Source organism: Balaenoptera ricei, chromosome 8 (assembly GCF_028023285.1).
Source record: "Balaenoptera ricei isolate mBalRic1 chromosome 8, mBalRic1.hap2, whole genome shotgun sequence".
NCBI classification, from domain to species: Eukaryota; Metazoa; Chordata; class Mammalia; order Artiodactyla; family Balaenopteridae; genus Balaenoptera; species Balaenoptera ricei.
Genome location: NC_082646.1, coordinates 65482902 through 65504334, shown reverse-complemented (window position 1 = coordinate 65504334; position 21433 = coordinate 65482902). Strand labels below are relative to the sequence as shown.

Genomic DNA, 21433 nt, shown 5'->3' with positions numbered 1-21433 from the left:
CTTGCCGATGGTGGAGCTGGAAATCAGGGCTGTATCTTCTGACCCCAGGGCCCCTGCTTTCTAAAGTAGCCCTTTAGTAAAGACACTGCTAGGCACCCTTATCCCAAACCTAGGTTCCTTTAATGGACAAATGGTCCTGCTGACTGGTTTCTATCAGAAAAATTAGCATAAAAGTGATTACTTCCATAGACTTTCTGAACTCCAGATTCACACAACAAACTTCCCACAACATCTCCACATGGATGGCACAGAGGCATCTTACGACTGTCATGACCCGAGTGTAACTCTTAATTCCCCCTCGTAGACATCCCTGTCTCACTAAATCCTGTGCCAGAAACCTGGGCTCCATCCTTGGCACCTCCTTCTGTCTTCCCCCCTACATACGTAACTCATCCCCAAGGCTTCTAAATTCTACCTTCAAGGAAATCACCGGAATCTCTCTTTTATCTCAACTCTACCATCACTAGCCGTTAGTGCTGAGAGCCTGGACAGCCTCTCCACTGGTTGGTCTTCTGTCATCTTGCCCTTCTTGAAGCCATCGACCCCCATGGCATCCAGGGGAACAATACAATTAAAGCACAGATCTGATCCTGGCCCTTCCCTGCTCCTCAAAGCTCACGAACTTTAACCCACGACCAGTACAGCCTGGCGGAACCCAGCACCCTGCCTGCCTCTTGTACTACTGTCTCTCCCCAGTTATGCTCCAGCCATGCTGAATACTTTTTAGTTCCTCTTTCTGACTTGGGCCCTCACACATGCCTCTCCCTCTGTCTGGAACTTTCTACCAGGTTAACACCTGCCCATCCTTCAAGGCTGCCATGAGCAAAGCTATTCCAACGTCTACACTTCATCAGGTCCCTCTGCTATACTCGCTTGTGGCATCTGTATAATCTCTTACATCATTTGCAATTAAACAGTTACTGGTGTGATTGCTGATGGCTAGTTCTCCTCCTATACTGTGAACTCCGTGAGCTTTGCTAACCTCTGGCACATAGTTAGGTATGCATTATTGCTTGATGAACGAACACTTGCGATTCAAGCCATCATTTAACTGGCCTTTGCATCCTGAGACAATCCACCAGAAAGTTACATTGCCTACACTTGCATTTTGCAGGGATACTCACTAAGATTTTCTTATAACTGAGGTGAACATTTGTTGATGCCCTTTTAGAAACGTATCTTCCAAGCTAAGATTATTGCCTCTGTGATCCGCAACATTACACTTGAAGGCCTGTTGTGACTTGTAGCAGATCCAAGATCAATTTCTGAGAACATTTCTGGCCCTGCCTGAGGGGGCGCCAGGCCTGCTGATGGCAGAACTGAAAGTGTGCAGGTTACTGCTGAGGGGCTGCCACTGTGGGGACACAGAGCATGATGACTTCCAGGCCCTGTGACCTCTCTGGCGCATCCTCTTCCTTCTAAGCTATTTGTTGCCCATCGTGGGCTATAAACAGTGGTGCACAGTGTAACTTCTTTTACAAGTCTTTCTGCGGTAACCCACTCACCATGGGGCATACCCAGCACCCCTCTCAGAGCTTCCCTTTCCAAATCTACACCTACATCTTGACTCTCAATTTTTTCCCCACCGAGGCCCCCTCCCCTCATGCCCAAGTCTGGGTAGAGATTTTCAACATGCCCCATAGTTGAGTACGGATCATGGCAACTTCCTACAGACCTGGCTACTATGCCCTTGACTTTCCCTTGGGCTTCCAAGTCCTCTTCGATAGCGGGCCTTGGAGGCACAGGCTCATTTCTGTGCAGCTGCCATCACAAAGGACCTGGTGACGCCAGTGCAAGGGGCCAAGTCCAGAATCCCAGTCAGATACACCCCATAGGGCCCACAGGTCATGAAATCCCTCGAATGTGATTACACGGGAGAACTTTTCCCGGAAATTCAGATGATGACAGTTGTCACAGCATATGGACACTTGTGTTCTATTTTCTCCCTGGGGATAAACCTCTTTAAAAATAAACTTGAGAGGATTATTTTATGATGCTATTTTTTTCTTAAATTAAAAAAAAAAAAAATCATGTGAGCTGAAACTTCATTTAATCTCCCAGCCCAGGAGGGAGAATCAGTGTCTGAGTCGTACCTGGGAAGGGGACCCGAAGCTTGCTTTTACACCAATGCCCCGTCACTCAGGGCACCTGACACACCTCATTCCCAGCCCTGAGGGAGATGAGTACCGCCACCGGTCAGAGGGTTGGCCTCGCCGGGTCAGACCCTGCTTGGTGAGGGTCACGGAGCTCAGCTCACATCCCGAGGGGAGCGAGTCCCAAGCTCTGCCCAGAGGTGACCACGGATCCATGTTAAGCCAGCGCACGCTGTTCTGGGTAGGAGAAGCCCCAGCCCCTCCGCCAGTGAGATGCCCCACACACGCATGCTCCGATATACTTAAGTGTGGTTCCTACAGGTGACCCCTCCCAACGGGCACACTCCTGGCCGCAGGGCTGGGGCCGGGCCGCACCGTCGCCGGCTGCCACCTCCTCAGGGTGGTCCCTACTGAGTGAGAGGCGCTCTTGAATCTGCCTGTGGATGTCCAGCTGCAGCCTACACATCTGCTCCTGCAGCTCACTGATCACATTCAGAACCGACTGCAGGAAGGGAGAGAGAGAAGAAAAGCACTCAGGGTCAGTCAGTGCTCAGACATGGAACTCCTTAGGAGAGAACAGAAGGATGGAAGGCGGCACACGGCGGTCGCTGTCCGTGACCATACGCTCTCTTCACAGGAACCAAAAGACGTGGCATTTCCCTGACCTGCCCCATCCGTGGGCCTGTCTGCAGTATGGCCTTTGTGCCATACTGGGGCCATCCTTGCATGTCAGCATCTGAGGCGCAGAGTCTAGCAAGAGCGGAGATGGGATCACATACGGACGCATCCCTTCTACACTCACCAACGCCCTCCCCAAACATGCCAACACCCATGCACAGGGGACATACGGCGCACAACACGCTCATGCACGCTACTACGTCCCCAACCCTAAACGCTCCCTCACACCCGACACCAGACCTGACTCCTCTGTAGCCTCAAGAACATTTTGGCCTTTTATGGCAACTCTGGAAAATAACTGCAACCCTTGGAATTCACACCTACTCAGTTCTGAATGCCTTGCACTAGCGGCTCTGCTGGGCTTTCCTTTATCTACTCCACAGACATCCAGCGTCACTCCGCAGAGACCCAAGGCCACAGTAAGCAATGGTGCTTGCAGGTGAGTGAGGAGAAGCACACAAATAACAATCACAACAGGCTGTAAGTGCTACACCAATAAGACTATGGGGCTTCCAGGGAGTGGTGAGTGACTAATTCTGCTTGGGTCGAGACAAAGAGATGGGACGAGTCTAAGTGATGTCAAGTAGGCGCATTCTAGATCCCCTGCCTGTGCGGGGGAGTAAAGGAGACAAGGAGTCATGGGCCTGGCTGGCAGGATGGAGGATGGTGCCACTCACGGCAACAAGAAACCCAAGAGCCTGGGGAAGACTGCGGGCAGCTGATGGGGCCGCGGCAGGGGCATGGAGTTAAGGAGACAGTTGGCAATAGATCCCAACAGAGCCTAGGGTGGGTGGGGTGGCAGCCAATTAAAGTGTTTAGCCCCTCTCTGCCCACCCTTACTGACATTCTGAGCACTGGCACCTGGTACTGAGAGGTCTGCCCCCTGGCACCATGAGAACTGTCCAGGCATGCTAGAAAGAGGTTTTCCATCCCCCAAAAAAGTGTTTTCTAAAAGAAGAAAAGCTCCTCCCCCGTTACCTTGTTGTTTCGTAACCCCCTTTTTCCAATGTAGAAGGAAAACTGAGGGTCCGGATGGCAGCTTGGATCTGAGAGGGCACTGCTAGGGCCCCTATGCCAGCCTGCTCTCCCTCCAGAGATGCCACTTGAACTGGGAGAGCTGCAAATGCAGGCATCGCTGTCATAAGCGGGCTCCTGGCCTCCCAGCCACTCTCTCCTTGAGCTAGCTCACCTGAGTTAGCCCAGAGGCAGCCCCACGTTGTCTTCCCCCAGAGTCAGTCGTCAGAGGGTGGGCCTCACCTGCTCATCTGACTTTGGTAAACACCTCACATGGTGCCTGGCACACGGAGGCCTTCGATAAATGTGAGTTTGCTTTCCCCACTGCTTCTCCTTTTGCCACCAAGTGTTTGATCCATAAGAAATGAAGGAGAGAAACTGGGAGAGCAACAGAAAACACCTCAAGGTCATGCAACACAGTTAAGGCCCATGTGACATTGATCGCTGACAACAAAAGCCCAGTGGCTCTGCACCCTCCAGCATGCTTCCCTTACTGGCCGCTCTTCCAGAACCTTTAGTCTCTCCTGGTCACTGGCCCTGCCGGTCTCCACACCTGCTCTTCTCTCTCACGTAAGTTTCAAGAACGTCACGGCCCTCACTCTTCTCTTGTTCCCTTCATTGTTGTCTCTCTCAAGTGAGGGGTCTAGACCCGCTGACCATGATTTTCATCACCTCATGCCCACTCCCACTCTCCAAGCAGATGAGCTCGAGCTCTGTCTCCACCACACAGGGGGTCAGCACCCTCCTCGCGGTCAGATCCGCACACGCATCCTCTGTCCTCAAGCTGCGTGGCTCCCTCGTTTTACTCCTTACCTTCGGCAGCTCTGCACTACTCAGGTTCTTCTGGCCTCTCTTCTACTCTTTTCCTGCCAACTTACGGATCACTCCAGTCTGTGGAGGTCTTCATGAATCCCAATGTCAACTGATCGATTTAGTTTTTCTTTGGCTTTCTGTCATCACAACTTGAAGGCCTTCTATATCAGCAGCCAAATTATGGACTAAAAATGCACACCAGGCAGGAGGACTAAGGGCAGATGACATGACCCTCTACAAAAAAAAAATCTTCCTAGAGGTAGTCTTAAGGTATTATTATCACTTGGGTACCCATATGCCTATTTTAGCATTCATCCTATATTCCTCTATCTTATCTACAAGACCATCCCAAGCAATGTTTTCGCAGTGCCTCACTGAAGTGAGGATTTACCCAGCCTACCACTACAAGATGCACTCCTGGCCAAACCAATGAGGCCAATCAGACGTAACTTACTCTTAATGGACACAGATCCCTACTTTGTCTTCTGGCTTCTCACAAACCATCATAGGGTTGACCTCAAACGCAACAGACTGAATTTTATAGAACCCTTCTAACTTTCTTTGCCGTTTTGAAAAAAGAGGAGGAGGAGGAGAAGGATAAGAAGAAAATGGTTACTTCCAGTTTTTCAGCAACTCACTTGATTTCTCCGATTCCTTAAAATTCACTTATAAACAAGCAGCCTGGGGACTGCTGTCCTAAGTTCTGTGCATCTGTCAGAGGCATCAGTGGAACCAAGCCCACTCTTTCTTTGATCTTCTTATTGAGAACATAACTTTAAAGGAAAATCTTCCTACTGTCCTCAGAACTGTCCCTTTCAGTGGGGTTTGATCTTCCAGATACTGTTCGTGCAGGTGCACTTTTATCTGTCCTCTCTACCTTTTGTACAAGCCCCTTTGAAAACTGGTTCCTCTCACTCAGCCATAAAAAGGAACAAAACTGAGTTATTTGTAGAGATGTGGATGGATCTAGAGACTGTCATACAGAGTGAAGTAAGTCAGAAAGAGAAAAACAAATATCGTATATTAACGCATGTATGTGGAACCTAGAAAAATGGTACAGATGAGCCGGTTTGCAAGGCAGAAGTTGAGACACAGATGTAGAGAACAGACATATGGACACCAAGGGGGGAAAACTGCGGTGGGGTGGGGATGGTGGTGTGCTGAATTGGGCAACTGGGATTGACATGTACACACTGATGTGTATAAAATTGATGACTAATAAGAACCTGCAGTATAAAAAAAAAACAAAACAACTAATACTAAACTTTCATTGGGTTATTTGTATGGAAATATGTTAATATAAATGGTTTCAGACATTACATGAAATTTCTAAAAATCTTAAAAAAAAAAAAAAAAAAAAAAAGAAAACTGGTTCCTCTCAAGGTACCTCTACCTTTTCCTTTTTATTGGTATATTATTTGTGAGGTTACACAGTCAGAAATAAGTATATTTTTATGTAGTTCAATATCCTTGAGTCACCTCTTCTATTGCTGAACTTTCAAAGGTATGATTTCCAAGGTCCACAGTGCATGTCTGTCTATGCCGCGTTCTCCCCTCCCTCACTATCATGAACTCTCAAAATAACAATGGCCACTCTCTCAAGATACCCATCACTTTCACTTCATAAACTAGTTTCTAGCTTTGCTTTGGCATTAGAGCTAGAGTGGCAGTTTTCCTGGTTTACTTTATCTACATTCAGGGCAGAAACTATAAATGCGGGGGTGGAAGGCAAAAACAAAAAACAACCTTTCGATACCTAGGTGTTGAGCTGGAGCTTTTTTAAGGGCTATCCAATTGCTGCTCGCTCTCATTACTGCCCTCTGTCTGCCTCCATCGGTCTGGGGATCTGTATCAGGAGTACACCTATTTTCCTCCACTGCTCCATGTGACCATTTATCCACGCCCCAGCTCTTCTGGAACACTCTCGTCTAAACTCCCTATCCACGTAGAGGTGCTGTTTTCCAGTATGTCCAGCCTCAGGCTTGGCACTTCCACTTACTTTTAAAATCCTTTATTTCCAGGGCTAGCCCCTCTCCTCTCTTAGTAGGTCTTTTCTCTCCCATAGGGCAGAGCCTTTTGTAGCAGTGTTTTCAATCTTGGGTCCCACATCATGAAGTCCAGGTGACATATATGAGGTTCTAATCCCTGTTCTGTAATCTCAACTCACTTTGTTTATTACTCTTGCTTTGCCAACCGTCAAAGTTTTTGTTTGTTTGTTTGTTTTATGGTTCTTTTCTATGTGAAACTAACTACTGGGCACTTCCCATAATCATAGTCTTTCCCACCTCATCCTACTTGTTAAACTTATTCACAATTTTACTTAGTTGTTTCTCTCCCGCTTCCTTCATGCTCAGTTTAATACTGTCCTGGCACTCTGACACATAGCAGGTGGGAATACCACCTCCACATCTGTCAAAATGTCAAGTGTGTTATACCCTTTGACCCTTCAATTCCACTTCAATATCCTCACACATTTACAAATTTATTCACAATAGCATTATTTGTAAGGGCAAACACTTGGAAACAAATGTCCACCCAAGAGAGAACTGGTTAAATAAATAAGGGCATAGTCAGAGCGTAAAATAATATGTAAACATAAACATGAATGAGAAATTTTTTTTAATGTATTTGATATGAAACAAGCTCTATGACTGCTCAATTAAAAAAAGAAAGGTCTAGAATAATGTGTATCTGTGCAAATATGAGGGAAAGAATTTATCCATATAAATTTGCTTGTCCATGCATAAGATAACTCTGAAGGATACAAAGCAAACTGAGAACATTGGTGTCTGACTGCTGGCTGGGAAAGGAGAGGTTTTGCTGCATATACCTTTTTGAACTCTTAATTTCTGAATTGTTGGAGTATATTTCCTATACAAACAAAAATGAGTAAATAAAATAAAATGAATAATAAAACTCTCCTAAGTCAGGCCAGCTCTTCTCTGAGCAAACACAATCTTCCCAGCCTTTGCTCTGTACTCCAAGTTCATCATTCCAATTGCAACAGCTCAGAAATCAGAATCCCTCCCTTCCAAGGTCCCACCCATAGGAAGAAAGGAAGCAGGACACCTGCGCTGTAAGACATTCCATTTTCTGCCAGGAAATCCTAGAGATCATTCCGGTTCTCTTCAGGCTTGTGTATATCCCTGATCAATTGGGCTGACTTCATGTCCCAGCACATGCTGGATCTCTGTTCCCCTCTAGAAAGACTGCTCTGCTACTATGCACAGAACCCTTTCGATCTCACAAAGGGATCCAGCTGCAGGCCTCCCTGCATCCCCAGTGCTTAGGGAAGCCAGATGCCCTTCTCCAAGGAAGATCTCTCCAAGGGACATGCCTTTGATAGGTGGGCCACCCCGAGGTTTTCCTTTGCCTCTGGATCTCTTTCTTTCATGTGCCATCCTCCTAACTGTGGTATTTACTTTCCATGTTGGTCACTTCTCCTGCAGTCCTGCTTTTCAGGAGTAAACCTAATTGGTCCAATCTTGGGTCTCCTGAAATGACCCAGAACCACTGCAAAAGGCTCAGGAGAAAAGGTACAGTAAACAGGAAATCCAGTATTCACCCACATCTCATAAGGGTCACCACTGACTCCTGAGCGAGGCTGTCTATCAGGATTGTCTCCATTTAACAAGAAACCTACACCTCAAAGTCCTTGGGTTTATAGACAAACGTTTGTAATCACTTCCACAGCTGACTACAGGGCAGCAGGATACCTGCTTAGGATAAAGCCTGAGCTACACAGAGAAAGTTGATTTCAGATCTGGCTACCTCAGAAAAGTCCCGCCTCTTTTAAACCACAAGCAATCAGGCTTTAGGCTAAGCACATTCACTGGAAAAACAGCAGCAGTGTAGGATGGGAAGCAACATTCCCTTGATTCATACAGCTACAACCTTGATGACCCCAGCTAGCCAAACGCCTCCCTCAATATAAAGAGCTCCACCACGCACATGACAATAGTGCAGCTTAAGCAGCCCTCTCCATGGTTCTAAGCCTCGGGTGTTCCAGATAGTTACAAACAGTGGTAGAGAGTCTGAGCATACCAGTAAAGATTATGTTTAATGACAAGAATGAGAATGTTGCTTCAGGTCATATGGCTGTTGTTCCCTGATTATCACAAGTTTGAACAGCCTGAAAAACTCCTCCACATGGAAACCTAATGTTTGTACTAGCAACTGGGAAGGGCTGTTATCGGGTAGGACTGAGGCCAGCAGCTCAGGGTCTATGCTGCCTCATGCACAAATAGTCTGATGGAAAACAAAAACAAAAATTCGGATTGAAAAATAATCCTTCAGAAAAGAAAAAATAAAGCAAACAGTAAAACAACTGCCTTAGCTGTGCTTGGCCCAGAAGTGGGAGCTCCCCTTCCTTCCCTAGAAAGGAACTGAGCTGCTCCAGCTCGGTACTAACTCAGCATTCTGCCACCATGGACTGACCCTCATGCTCATACACACCCCTGAGTGGGCCCATGTCCCCTACAGTGACTGGTTTAGAACCAGGCACATGACCCAAATTGGCCCACTGATATGCAATCCTGGGGTTTTCCTGGAATCTTTGAGAGAGAGAGAATCTCTCTCTCTGCAGAGGTTGCCAGGCTAGTAGGATCTAAAGCTGCTGATGGCCATCTTTGTCGCCACATATGGAGAGCCTTTCTGAGAATAAGGCTAAAACAGAACCAAATGAGACACTAAGCCTGATTTCTAATGACATGGTAAAGCCAGCTGGATCTAGCGATATCAGCTTTTTAAACCCTAGACTATTCCAGTTGTGTGACCTAATAAACCCTCCCACTCTTTCCTTTCTTTCTTTTCCTTGTTTCCTTCCCTCCCTCCCTCTCTCCCTCCCTCCCTTTCTTCCTTCCTTGGTTTTGAGTTGTCTCTACCACTCTAAGCCTTCTTACAGAGTTTATTCAATTCTGGCCCCCAAGCCTGAACGTATATCCCCATGTGATCACACATTTTGAAACATCGGTAAAATAATTCTAAACCTGTAGAAAATCTAATTGCTTCTCCCTGAACATTTAAGAAGCACAGTCTATTTACCTAACACTTCACACAGATAAGCTTTGAGTGTGCGTAAACTTAGCAGTAAGTCAATAATGTAGCTAGGTCTACATTTCCATTTCTGGCATGCTTAAAAACACAATCAGTAAGTAATTGATAAAAGCTAGTTATCCAGCACTATGCTAAGGACTACACATATACATTATCTCATTCCTTCCTCGGAACAACTGAGCAAAAAGGAAGTATTACAATCTCCATTTTACAGAAGAAGAAAGAGGTTTGGGAGGTTAAATTACTTGCCTAAGATCACAAACCTACTGAGTAGCTGAGTTTGGATTCCAGCCAAGAGGTCTGATTCAAGAGCCTGCATTCTTAATCACTAGAAGATAGAGTCCTCAGCTTAATGGAGATAAATTTTCTTTTGGCAACTATACTTCTTACTAATGAGCATGTTCTCAAAAGCAATGCAAGGAATATGCCCCACATATTAGAAGTGTCTCAATCACCAGTGTTTACCCAGTAAACACAGAAATGTGCCAGGTTTCCAGGCATGATGGTGTTGGCGCTTAATTGAAAGGAACAATATCCACCTTTAGATTTCAGAGATGCCTAAATGGAAGAGAGGATACCAGATCCTATGATAGAGACTTAGCTTTTGTGATTTTTTTTTCTCGACTTCATCACACAGTTACCCATTTTACAGATAAAGAAATTGAAGTTCAGAGAGATTAAGTAGTTAACTTGCTGAAGTTCAAAGAGCTATTAAGCAGTTAGGTCAGTAATTGAGCCAAGGTGTTTCTAAACCTAAAGGCTATTCTTCTTTCCACAGCTCACAATGCACAGTGTACAAATATAGGGACTTGTAGGTAGAGGCACACAGAAGGTGGTTATCTAAGGTTAAAACAGACTGTTCTGAGCTCTGAGCCTAAAATTTATCCAAAACATTTATCCAAAAAAAGAGTCTGGCATGCTCTACAATGGCATATGGAGCCTGAGAAAACAAAAACAGAAACAAGATACAGGAAAACATTCTCTAAGAGAAAGCCTGTGCATGGGCTCACCCATAGGAGCCATCAGGAGGAAAGAAACACATAATCTAAGGGTTGCATCTGGGTCTGTGAAATGCACATCAAAGAATGTCTCTAGACTCCATGGACAATGATGCTGGCTTATTGAGCAGCTGACTTCATCCCAATACGTGGTCATTACCTTGGCTCTCACAGAAGACATCTTGGTCTCTCCAAGTCTTGTCTGATCCTTCCCCCACTACTGCTTCCCTTTCCATCCTTGTCAGCAGCTTGAGGGAGGATACAGCCTTAGAGCCAAAACTGGGTGGTTTGGGCATTGCTGAAATCTGCAGTCACAGCAAAACCTGATAACTTGGTATTAACAGATCATTGTGTCTCTGGTGCATAGATGTTTCTGGCACCCAGTGGCTGCCAGGCTTGGGGTTGACCAGATGGCCCGAAGCCACATTAGGCTAGCTTCCCCTGATCTGAGTTTTGGACAGTATGGGTACCCCCAGAAGGTGATGTATCACACTCACCTCTGCTTTTTTCTGCTTCTCTTCCTGCTCTCTCTGCTCCTTCTCCATGCCCACCAGCTTGAGCTTCAGCTCAGACACTTCAGTCATCAGATCGAGCTTCTGAGTCTCAAGAGATGTACGACTTAGCAGCTCCTGAAGGCAAAAACAGATCTCAAAATCATAAACCTCCATGGCAATAAGAACAACTCTACCTCCATCCATAGGACATAAGGCAGTCTCTACATTGTACGATGAAACTGCTACATCTGAGCCACAGCCCTATAGGGGGCAGGCCTGGGCTGATGCTGGGTCACTCAAGGATAGCATAGCCTGATGTTACCCACTGTACTCTGAGAGTCAACGTGAGCTACATTTCTCAAAAACCACATTTTTCCATAGAAACCATTATTCATTCTTTCCAGGTAGAGAAAAACGGATGGGTCTGCTCCATGAATGAAATTTCTCCATGTCTATTTTTAAGGCAAAGCAGCAGATCCTCTCCACCAAAACAAACAAAAAACCAGCTTAGGTTAACATTATATTTTTCAAAACCAAAGTTTCCTTATCACCTCCTGGGCTCAGTCAATATTCAGCCCAGTCTTCCACACATGTCATTGGAAGACCTTACTGCAACGAACCTAGAAGGGAGCTAGGACATAAAGTAGATATTCGATGAGTATTTACTGAATGGTTACAGTAGAATCTTATTTATGTGATATGTATCTTTCCTAGAATGTAAATAAGAAAATTATTCTTTGCTTATTTTGAGGACAGACCGGGGAGGTTATCAGTAGTCCTGCCAAGCCTAAAACAGTAGCAGACAACAACCTGCCATTAATATATACACTTAATAAGCATAAATAAGACAAAACAAAGGTGATAGGTGAAACACCTGCTCAGCACTACTAGGAATTATGAAGGACCTCAAAAGCCAGGAGCACTTCCCAAAGTCCAGGGTTAACATTTCTCCATTGGCAAAAGGCGATGTTGTGTGAGATCCCAAATCTTGGCACGTGGAGACACTGGACACACAGGTCCTGGCAAGGAGACCACGATATGGTGCTAGGAGGGTAACCAGCCAAATGAGCTGATGGAAAGGACACAGCATCCTGCCATGGTCTGAAATTTCTGTATCAGCTTAGGCAACCCAACACTAGTACAAGACCAGTGATCTCAACAATCTGACCCTACAGCCATGATTTCACGTTCTGAACTGTCCTCAACTCATAAAACCAAACCACATGAGTCAGAGATTTTAACTTGGAAAACATGACTCACTAGGCAAAAGGCCATCAGTACCTCAGAAAGGTGGTCTACAAACTGTCCGTCTGCTAACCTGAGGGCGAGTATCCAGAAGCCAAAGAATTCAGCAAAGTGAGCTTAGTACTGGGCTGAGGAGCCCAGCTCTTCCTGGGCCAGCCAGACTTGAAGCTGGCTTAGAGGGCAAAGGCAGCAGCGGTGTCATGCCAGAACTGCGGGCTGCTTGGTCATGAGGAGTTAGCCAGCTAAGTATGTCCAGTGTTGGGACTGGGGGTGGGTGGACATAGATGCACTGAGTGCCTCCTCTGTGCTAGACACTGTTGGGTACTTTACATACATCCTCTCAATAAACCCTCCCAGGGATTTGGCAGTCAACATTACTATCCCTATTTTACAGATGAAGAAACGGGCCCAGAGACTGGCCTGTCTTGGCCAAGGGCACATGCCAATCAACAGCAGAGTTAGTTTTAAAACCAAAGTCTCTTTGGCTTCAAAACTCATTTCTGTTTAATGTATCACATTGTTTCCCAAACAGAGAAAGAAGTCCAAGAATTTCAAGGGAAATAAAAAAAATACATGCTGAAAAAAGCCAATCAACAAATATTCACTGAGCCCAGGAAAGAGCTGCTCAAACTGTTAAGATTTTGTTGAGCACATACTATCTACTAGGGCCTGGTGCTAAGGCTATGCAGGCCATAGAAGGCCCTAAAATGTTCTTCCCTGGGTGAGGAAGATGGGATTTCTGGGTCTTGAGTATCTTAAGATATAATCCTTCCTAATGCCGCCTGCTCGTTACCGACATCCTTCTCCCTCTTCCCCACCTTCCCCTTTGCCTCCACCACCTCATTCTGTGTCTTTCTCTCCATCCTTTCATCTAGCTGCTTTGTTCCAGAAATGATTTGAGGCAGTTTGCAAAATAGACAACTCAAGTGAAAAAATAAACCGTAAAAATTAAAGCAGGTAAGGAAAGAAGTTGAAGCCAGAGTGACTGTCGGCATAAAACTCATACCCTAAAGTTCTATTCACAGCTAGAGATGGAGTACAATGTGTATGTGAGCTTCCCAGCCACCAGTGCAAAGGGAAAAAGGGACGATTCTAGAACTCAAGGTCCACGGGATAATAACAATTGCTTTGGAGTGCTAAGAACTCAGAAAATCTTCTTCCATGAGACTTCCATCATTTGTTCAACTACCAGATGCCAAGGCCTAGGGATAGGAGAGTTAAAAGTACAGCCCCTGTTGAGCACTTGAGTCTCTTAAAACGGTATTTATGCAGTTGTCTACTGACCAGCATTCAAGATACTGCCTTGGTGGGATTTAAAAAAGCCTCAGAAGGCATCTCTCTTGAAAGCTAAGAATCTCCTCTGCTTTCATTATTTCCAGAATCCCTCTGGCTGTTTTAACTGCCAGGTTGTAATTGGTCATACCAATGTTCCAGTTAATGAGGATAATATTCTAATTGGTTGCATTAAAATTCCAATGGCCATTCCAATTGGTCATGCCAGGGTTCTGATTGGTCACACTAACATTCCAAGTGGACATTTCAATTAGACACACCAAAGTTTTAATGAGAAGCCTGGGGCTGCTTAATTTCACATAGTCCACTGATAACAAAACTTCTCCTTACTGCCTCCTAGATTCTATTAGCATGTGCTTCCCCCTTTCATTATCATCACCCCTGGTCCTTGTCATCAATAAGTACTGTCCTACTCCCTGAACTCAAAATCAGCCTTAGACAGCCTTATCTCAGCCCAGCTCCATTTCCCCATCTCCAGGCCCGGCATGGCCTCCAGCCACTGTTATATACTATGACCTCTATCCTAGTTGTCTTAATAGGATTTAAATACCCTACATTCTAAACTGCTCTTTCTACTTCCAGCAGACACCGAACCCTGACGTTTGCATGACATGACATGTCCTTCCCAGTCCTCTCAAGTAGAGACCGTTCTGCTCCAGCAACCCAACTTACAGAACACCTTTCTCCCTGTTAAACACTGCTTCTTCCAGATCTCCTACCTCTGCCCTCCTCCTCCTCCTCTAAGGCGGCACCATTCAGTTAAGTCACATTCTCCCCAAATATCCAGACCCCAAGATAGTCTCCCATTTCCATTGATTATCCTTGTTTATCAATCTTCCACTCGGTGTCCACCCTGGTTTCACATTTCTTGACCTTGACACCGACAGGCTTTGCTTCCACCTCATTTCAGCTTCTCAGTAGTATGGCCACAGCCTAACCCTCGTCTTGATCCAGAACATGTGTCCTTCACTTCTAAAATCTTCAACTCTGAAATTCTCTCCTCTGGCCACAATCCTCTGACTTATCAACTGGCCCATTTAGTCACTCAAATCATCTTTAATTTCTTCTTCTGTGGCTACTAGTTACTTAATAACTCCCTATTTTCCTAGTTTATCAACTTCCTTTAAGCAATATTTGCCTCCTTATCCACCCTGTACCTTAAGGCTTATCATTTCAGTTGTATCATTTCTGCACCAGAAAATTCTTCCTCTGACTCATCCTTGCCCCTAGATCTGAAGTGTATTTGCTTCACCAGCGCCCACTCCATGCCAAACCTCAAAGACTTTTGTCTATGTTTCCACTCCCCCTGGCCTGAGAATTGCTGGTAAAAGTCACTTAATGATGCCAATTGGTTTCCACACAAATTTACGCTATCTGATTACAGCTGATCTTCCAACACTGCCTAGCAAAACTTGTATTCATCTCTGGCTGGTTCCTTTCAGAGTTTATTCCAGATCTTTTCCATTCTCCTCGAGCCCTAAACCCCACCCTATCCCCTTCTTCTCCTTAAATAACCTCTCCTCATATTTACTGAAAAGATTTTTAAAGGTCATCTGGTTAGTCACTGAACTTACATCCTTCCTATTTCAAAGTTTCCCAGAATCATCTCTCAGTCCTCTCTCCTGAATCCGTGTCTTAGAGAAAGCAAGCCCGCACCTCCTTTCTGAAGTTAGTCTGATATAACTGCACACAGCCGACTTCTCTGTCAGGTTCTTCTATCTTTAAAAACTGTTCCCAGCCCAGTAAGTTTCCAGGTTGCACATTAAAAGCATATGTTAAAGGACACAAAGATTCCAGAGTTTGCTCCTGAATTGCCCCACCTGACCCACCTTCCTGTTGCTGACCAGTCCTCCATGCCATCCTCACACAGCTTGAATGAAGATTCAGGTAACTCCCTGGTTAACCAGTAGCGTTTGGCTTTGTCCTCTGAGTCCTGGTCCTGTTTCTCCCTCTAGCCGGTAGTGCAGAATGACGCCTGCTCACAGGGACCTGGGCCCTCCCTCACCTCTGTACTGCCTTTGAGGAAGTTCTCACCAAGTCTCCGCTACTCTAGGGTAGGCCCATTAATCATCCGCTCTGACAGGCATTTAATCTCTCCCTCACCATCAGCTTCCATCCCTCAGGCTATAAACATGATCAAATTTCTGACATTCGAAAGAACCTTCCCTCTTGACCTTCCTTCCCCTCCAGGGACCACCATCAGCTCCTTAGTGCTCAGGCTAGGCAAATGCACTCTGCGTGTGGTGTGAGTATGAACGCCAGCTTTTTCTCTTCCCTCCCCTCTCCCCCTCACAGCCAAGCTCTGAAAAGAATAATCCACTCTTTGCTGCCTCTTCTTCCTCACCCTCCTGTCACTTCTCAGGAAAACGTCTGCATGCCTGCAACCCAGCTTCTGCCTTCAGCAGAACACAGAAACAGCCCTGGCTCTGGGACCAGCGTCCCAACTTTCCGAGGCAACTTTCACCTCTCAGCTCTCAACCCAATGATTCACCCTGCATCCCCTCATTAGTGTGAGCCCACCCTCCCTTTCCATTTCCCTGACCTTTCTTTCTTTCTTTCTAATATTTATTAATTTTGGCTGCACAGGGTCTTAGTTGCAGTGTGCGGGATCCTTAGTTGCAGTGTGCGGGATCTAGTTCCCTGACCAGGGATCGAACCCGGCCCCCCTGCATTGGGAGCACGGAGTCTTAACCACTGGACCACCTGGGAAGTCCCATTTTCCTGACCTTTTTTCTCGTTTGTCTTCTCTGCTGGCATCTTTTATTCTGTCTACCCCTTAAGAGTAACATTCTTGGCTCTTTAGCTCCCATCCCCAAGACTGCAGTTGATCTCTGATCCAGCCTGTTAGTCCAGAGCACGAAGGCAATGCTTGGCACCTACTGAGACCCGCAGGGTGGGATCCTGCTGGGATGTCTTGGAATCATAGAGCTACTGTGATGGGGTGGGGGGAATGGGGAGGCAGGGGGCTGGAGATAAGGGGCAGAGGCTCATAAGCAGCAGTAGTGTCTGCTCTCCTGATTGGTTCAAGGCTGCCTATGTAAATGAGAGAGGGCAAGGGATGAGGAGGGGGTGGTATGGGAGGACGGTGGTTTGTGTTTCTTACTAGGCAGGACCATGAAACTGGGTAATGAAGAAAACCAATGAACAAAATTATCACTCACCCCCTCGCTTCACCACTACCAGTAATCTCTTCCAGAAGGACAAATCTCCTTTCTGGGAGATGAAAAAAAGCCTCCATCTCAGAGCAAACCATCATTTCCTTTTCCCAAAGCTCAGTGTCTGACTGGAGCTGATAAAGAGAATTTGCCTTTCAACTTTGCTCTCCTTAAAGGGCCACATCTTGAAGCGATTACTTCCAACTTTAAGTGTGGAACCTGACCCAGGGAGTTTCTGACCAATGACGGAGGACTGGAGCCAGACTGGCAACCTGAAACCAGAATGAAAGAACGGGCCATGGAACGACTTGAAAGGAAAAATGTGTCCCTCTGCCCTTTGAAGTAAGAGGCCTAGGCCTTGCCGGGAAGCCTCTTCCAGGGAGAGGGGCTCTTAGTCAACCTGGGTTTGAGTCCAGACTCAGTCTCCGCTAACTAAGTCATCTCTCTGAACCTCAGTCCCCTTATCTGTAAAAAGGGGTAAAGCACCTACCTCACACTGTGGTCTGGAGCTCCAACATCAAATGAGATAAACTTGAGGAAAAGCAGTTATCTCTGCCTCACAAATCTCCCAGGGGGAATTTTAGGGGAAGAAGTGGCAAATCCCCTTTTTCTTCACTCAAGTGTCCTGTCTCCTCGGACAGATTTGTGCTCCCACAGGGTCAGGTGCATAGCTCTGTTTAATATCCTATCTGAGGTAGAAATACCTCCCTAGAGGTGCTCTCGGGGAATTTATGAGCTGGGTGCCGACGACGCTTTGCTGAGTTCACACACCCTGGGCACACCGTTCCCTCACTCGACTCAAGGGCAGGAACTGGGCCTGTGTCCTGGGTCCCGTAACCCCCTGGCCATGGTGTGATAGTCCAGTTTTAACAGAACTGGAACAACTGTACGACAGCTCGAGGAGGTGGGCAGTGCAGAGCCCACACTGTCATCTCCGTTCTCTATAAATAAGAACCCAGGTTCACTGACTTTCCCAGATCAACCACAAGTGGTGAATCTGCAGAAAGTCACGTCCATGGACTCCAAACCTCCTAAATTTGTCACTCTCCACACCTCACCTAAAAGGCAGCCAACACGATGAGGTTGCCTGACACCTGGGGCTCTGGGTCAGGTTGGAGGACTGAGATAGAGCCTGGTGTCCTTCCAGGTTTCCCAAAAGCTGGGCTGTGTCCTCACAAGGAGCTTTGCATCCTTTCTTCCTCCCCGCTTGGGTTCCCTATCCTGTCTTCTTTTTGGCACTAAACATGGCTGCTGCTCTTGGCGTTGATTACGCCTGTCAATGGCCAGCCTCTGGAAAGTGTTCCATTTGGCTGCCAGCTCTGTGTAAGACCTCTTCTCCACTGAACAGCATCGGCTTCCTCCCTGAAATCATCACCCGCTGGAGAAGGGTCAGTGATCAGAGGCAGAGGAGCTTGTGCAGGAACTGACAGGACCCCAGAGAACACATGGAGGCCGCTTTAGGAAAAGTCACCAGGGACTTCAAATATATCACAGAGCATAAGGAACTCTCTCTCTGTGAGAGATTTTGTTGCCAACATGGTCTAGGCCAATCACAATGGGGAGGGCGCTGGTCCACACCTGTATTCCTGGGGTGTTATTCTGGGCTCTGGGCTCGGATAGTTCAGTGTGCAGCCCTCAAAGATGCAGCTGGGCAACGCCTTGACCTGCTTAAAACGGAGGTGAAAATGGATTCAGGCTGTGGGCCTTTGAAGACACACTTGTACATTTCCTGGGAGATGTCTCTTCCTAATGGGGAAGGTTCCCTGGGGAATCTAGACACGCTCAGTGAGTCAGAGACCGTATCAGAGTAGGTGTTTCCACAGGCAGCTCCGAGAGACGCTTGTAGCTGCCCCGTTCCCACCCTGTGTCCTGCAACAGGCTGCAGACAAGAAATATTTTGCCCTCAAATGTGTCTATAATCTATGTGTGGCTCATGTGGCCCTGCCTCTGTGCTGATTCTGTTTGGTCCTGGTTTGCCTGTCTAACCCCATGGGTCTTCATGCTCTCCCTTTCTGGAGACCAGATGGGTTAACGTGTAGAAGAAAACAGATGAGAGCTAAGAGATCAGCACTTAGCAGGGGACCAGGCCCATCCAGGCTGAGGGGTCCGTGGCTCGTGAGTCGGGTGGGGAACATTGGTCAGGAGAACAGCTGTCGGGGGAGAGAGCGCAGTGGGGTTTGGAACCCATGGACGCACAGGGTTTGGACGATGCTGGTTGGGTCTGGGTTTCCTTAAGTGCCCCCAGAGGTCTTCTAGCCAGCCAAGGGGGCAAAGTCTGGAATAGAGGTTGCAGACTGGAGATCTGTGGGCCAGGCTTGGCCTAAAGGTACAATAAATATTGTGCGGTTCACACAATACTTCTTTTTCATTTAAATTAGTTGCCAATGTTTTTAAAATAGAAAGACTGATCTTTAAATTTTTACATCTGGATTTCCAGCTTCTTGTGAAAAGCAGTAATGGGCCTCCATGGGCGGTCAGCTAGAATTGAGTAGCGGCTGGCTCCTTTAGAAAGGATGTATTCAGTGTGTAAGGGCTAGCAGGAGCTGCCTCCCCAAGGGAAGCAGTGTCAATAGGCAGTCAGAAGGCCCCACGCTGTGACAGTGAAAGGGTCTCCTTCAGAGCTCCTCAGGCCTTTAACAGGAGGCCAGGCTTGGCTGAGGGCTGGCAGAAAGAGGCAATTGTGGACTTCCCTGGTGGCGCAGTGGTTGGGAGTCCTCCCTGCCAATACAGGGGACACGGGTTCGAGCCCTGGTCTGGGAAGATCCCACATGCCGCGGAGCAGCTAAGCCCGTGCACCACAACTACTGAGCCTGCGCTCTAGGGCCCGCGAGCCACAACTACTAAGCCCGCGAGAGCCACAACTACTAAACGCCGTGTGCCCAGAGCCCGTGCTCTGCATCAAGAGAACCCTCCTCAATGAGAAGCCCGTGCACTGCAACAAAGAGTAGTCGCCGCTCGCCGCAACTAGAGAAAGCCCGCGCACAGCAACGAAGACCCAACGGAGCCAAAATAAAATTAATTAATTAATTAAATAAAAAAAAAAAAAAAGAAAGAGGCAATTGTTTGCCTCCATTCTCTGCCTCAAGGATGTGAGTCATGCTTACCCTACCATGAGCCCTGGGGCCCAGGATATCATAGTCAAACCAGGCAAGTCTCTGCCTATCCCCAGTTCAGAGGACACTTATGTATGTACTCCACGCTATAGATGGCATCACATCGGCATTGTGATGCAAGAATTAAGCGTCTTTTCAAACAGTATCAAGCAGATTTCAGGAAAGCATTAGCACGTGCAGAACATTCAATGCGTCATTTAGAGCTGGCAACACAATGATCTCCAGTTCAGGCACCACCAAGCCCAGAGAACACATGAGTGGGAGCGGAGCCTCAAATGCCTATGACATGAACTCAGAATTCTCCAGGAAAGGAGTACTGCACACTCCTTTCATTTTACCCTTGAAAGGCTGAGAGACGACGGTCAAAGATATGGGCATAAAAATAACTTGGTTAATTTCAGGAAGATCTTTCAACCCCAGAGGTAGCAAATAAGAGCTACTGCACTCCAAGATATACCAAGCCAAGACATCCACCTCTACGGTACATGCAAACCACATGACTGCTACCCCAGCCACAGCACACAAGAAAGAAGATTTAGAATAAACAGGATATAAGGGGCAGTTGAGCTTAAAACTTTTTTAAAAGTCAAAAATCCAGTCTATGGGATAATGCTTAGAAGGATAAGACAACCTCAGAGAGCTCAGGCACCACGATGGGCCACTTTCTGACCTCCGATCGTGTGGTTACTCACCAGGCACTGCCTTCCTGAAACATCAGCCTTCTGCCATTTTTCTGACATGTTCCCTTCCACATGCAAATTTTCTTGGTCTCTGTCTAGGTTTTTTTGTTTTTTTTTAATACAGCCCCTCCATCATCTTCCTCCCTGGTCCCCACCCCAGAACCGCATCTTTTGCTGTCTTGAAAATATAATCTAGTGGGTTATCCCATGCACTCTTGTGAAAATGCTTTTCTGCCATTTGAGATTTTTCCACCAGGCTATTTTCTTTCCTGGGTCTTCAAAAGAAAGATTCAACTTTTAAGAGTAAATTAAAAGGAAGATTCACTCCTGTTGCTACTTGGATTTCCAGGGAATATGATAAGCAAGAGAAATGGCATACGATTTAAACAGAAAATCAAATGGAGCCAAGAATGTGGTAACTTATTAATCAGCAATGAAAGGATAAACTAATAACAGCTTCCAAGCTGTCGGAACTAGTTTCTACAAAGACATTTGCATAAAAATATTGATTTTTAAAAAAGTTTTCAAATGCACTCAAAGCTAAGAAACACCTAGAAACTAAGATATTTACCCTAAGACCAAAGGTCATATTCAAAGCCTCTGTTCATTACTATGCTGTGGAGAAACAATTTGAATTTTATGCTGACCAAAGCAATTAAAAAAAAAAAAAAAAAAGGTTAGCGCTTGGGGGGTGGGGGAGGGAGATTATAAGCAGTCTTCTAACTGAACCCGCTCATTTTAAGAGATGGACTTTCATTCTTTAAATAATTAGTGAGCACCTTTTATGTGCCAAGTACTATAC

General features: G+C 46.4%; 1 protein-coding gene across 26 annotated transcripts in view; it reads right to left on the bottom strand.

The window, feature by feature from the left end:
- The window catches only part of PPFIBP2 (PPFIA binding protein 2), a 168469-nt gene that overhangs the window by 54287 nt on the left and 92749 nt on the right, over nt 1–21433 (bottom strand). For 21 of the 26 annotated variants that reach the window (XR_009504637.1, XR_009504638.1, XR_009504639.1 and 18 more), the window contains 2 exons: nt 11149–11280; nt 2413–2595 (listed from right to left, as the gene is read on the bottom strand). Coding sequence is in view for 15 of the 26 variants with exons in the window: in XM_059931025.1 (XP_059787008.1) it covers nt 2413–2595; nt 11149–11280 (315 nt within the window). In the remaining 11 variants the exon portion in view is untranslated. Of the gene's footprint in view, nt 1–2412; nt 2596–11148; nt 11281–15512; nt 15651–21433 lie in introns of those variants that run through there. The other 5 variants (XR_009504646.1, XR_009504647.1, XM_059931032.1 and 2 more) reach the window with 2 other exon arrangements.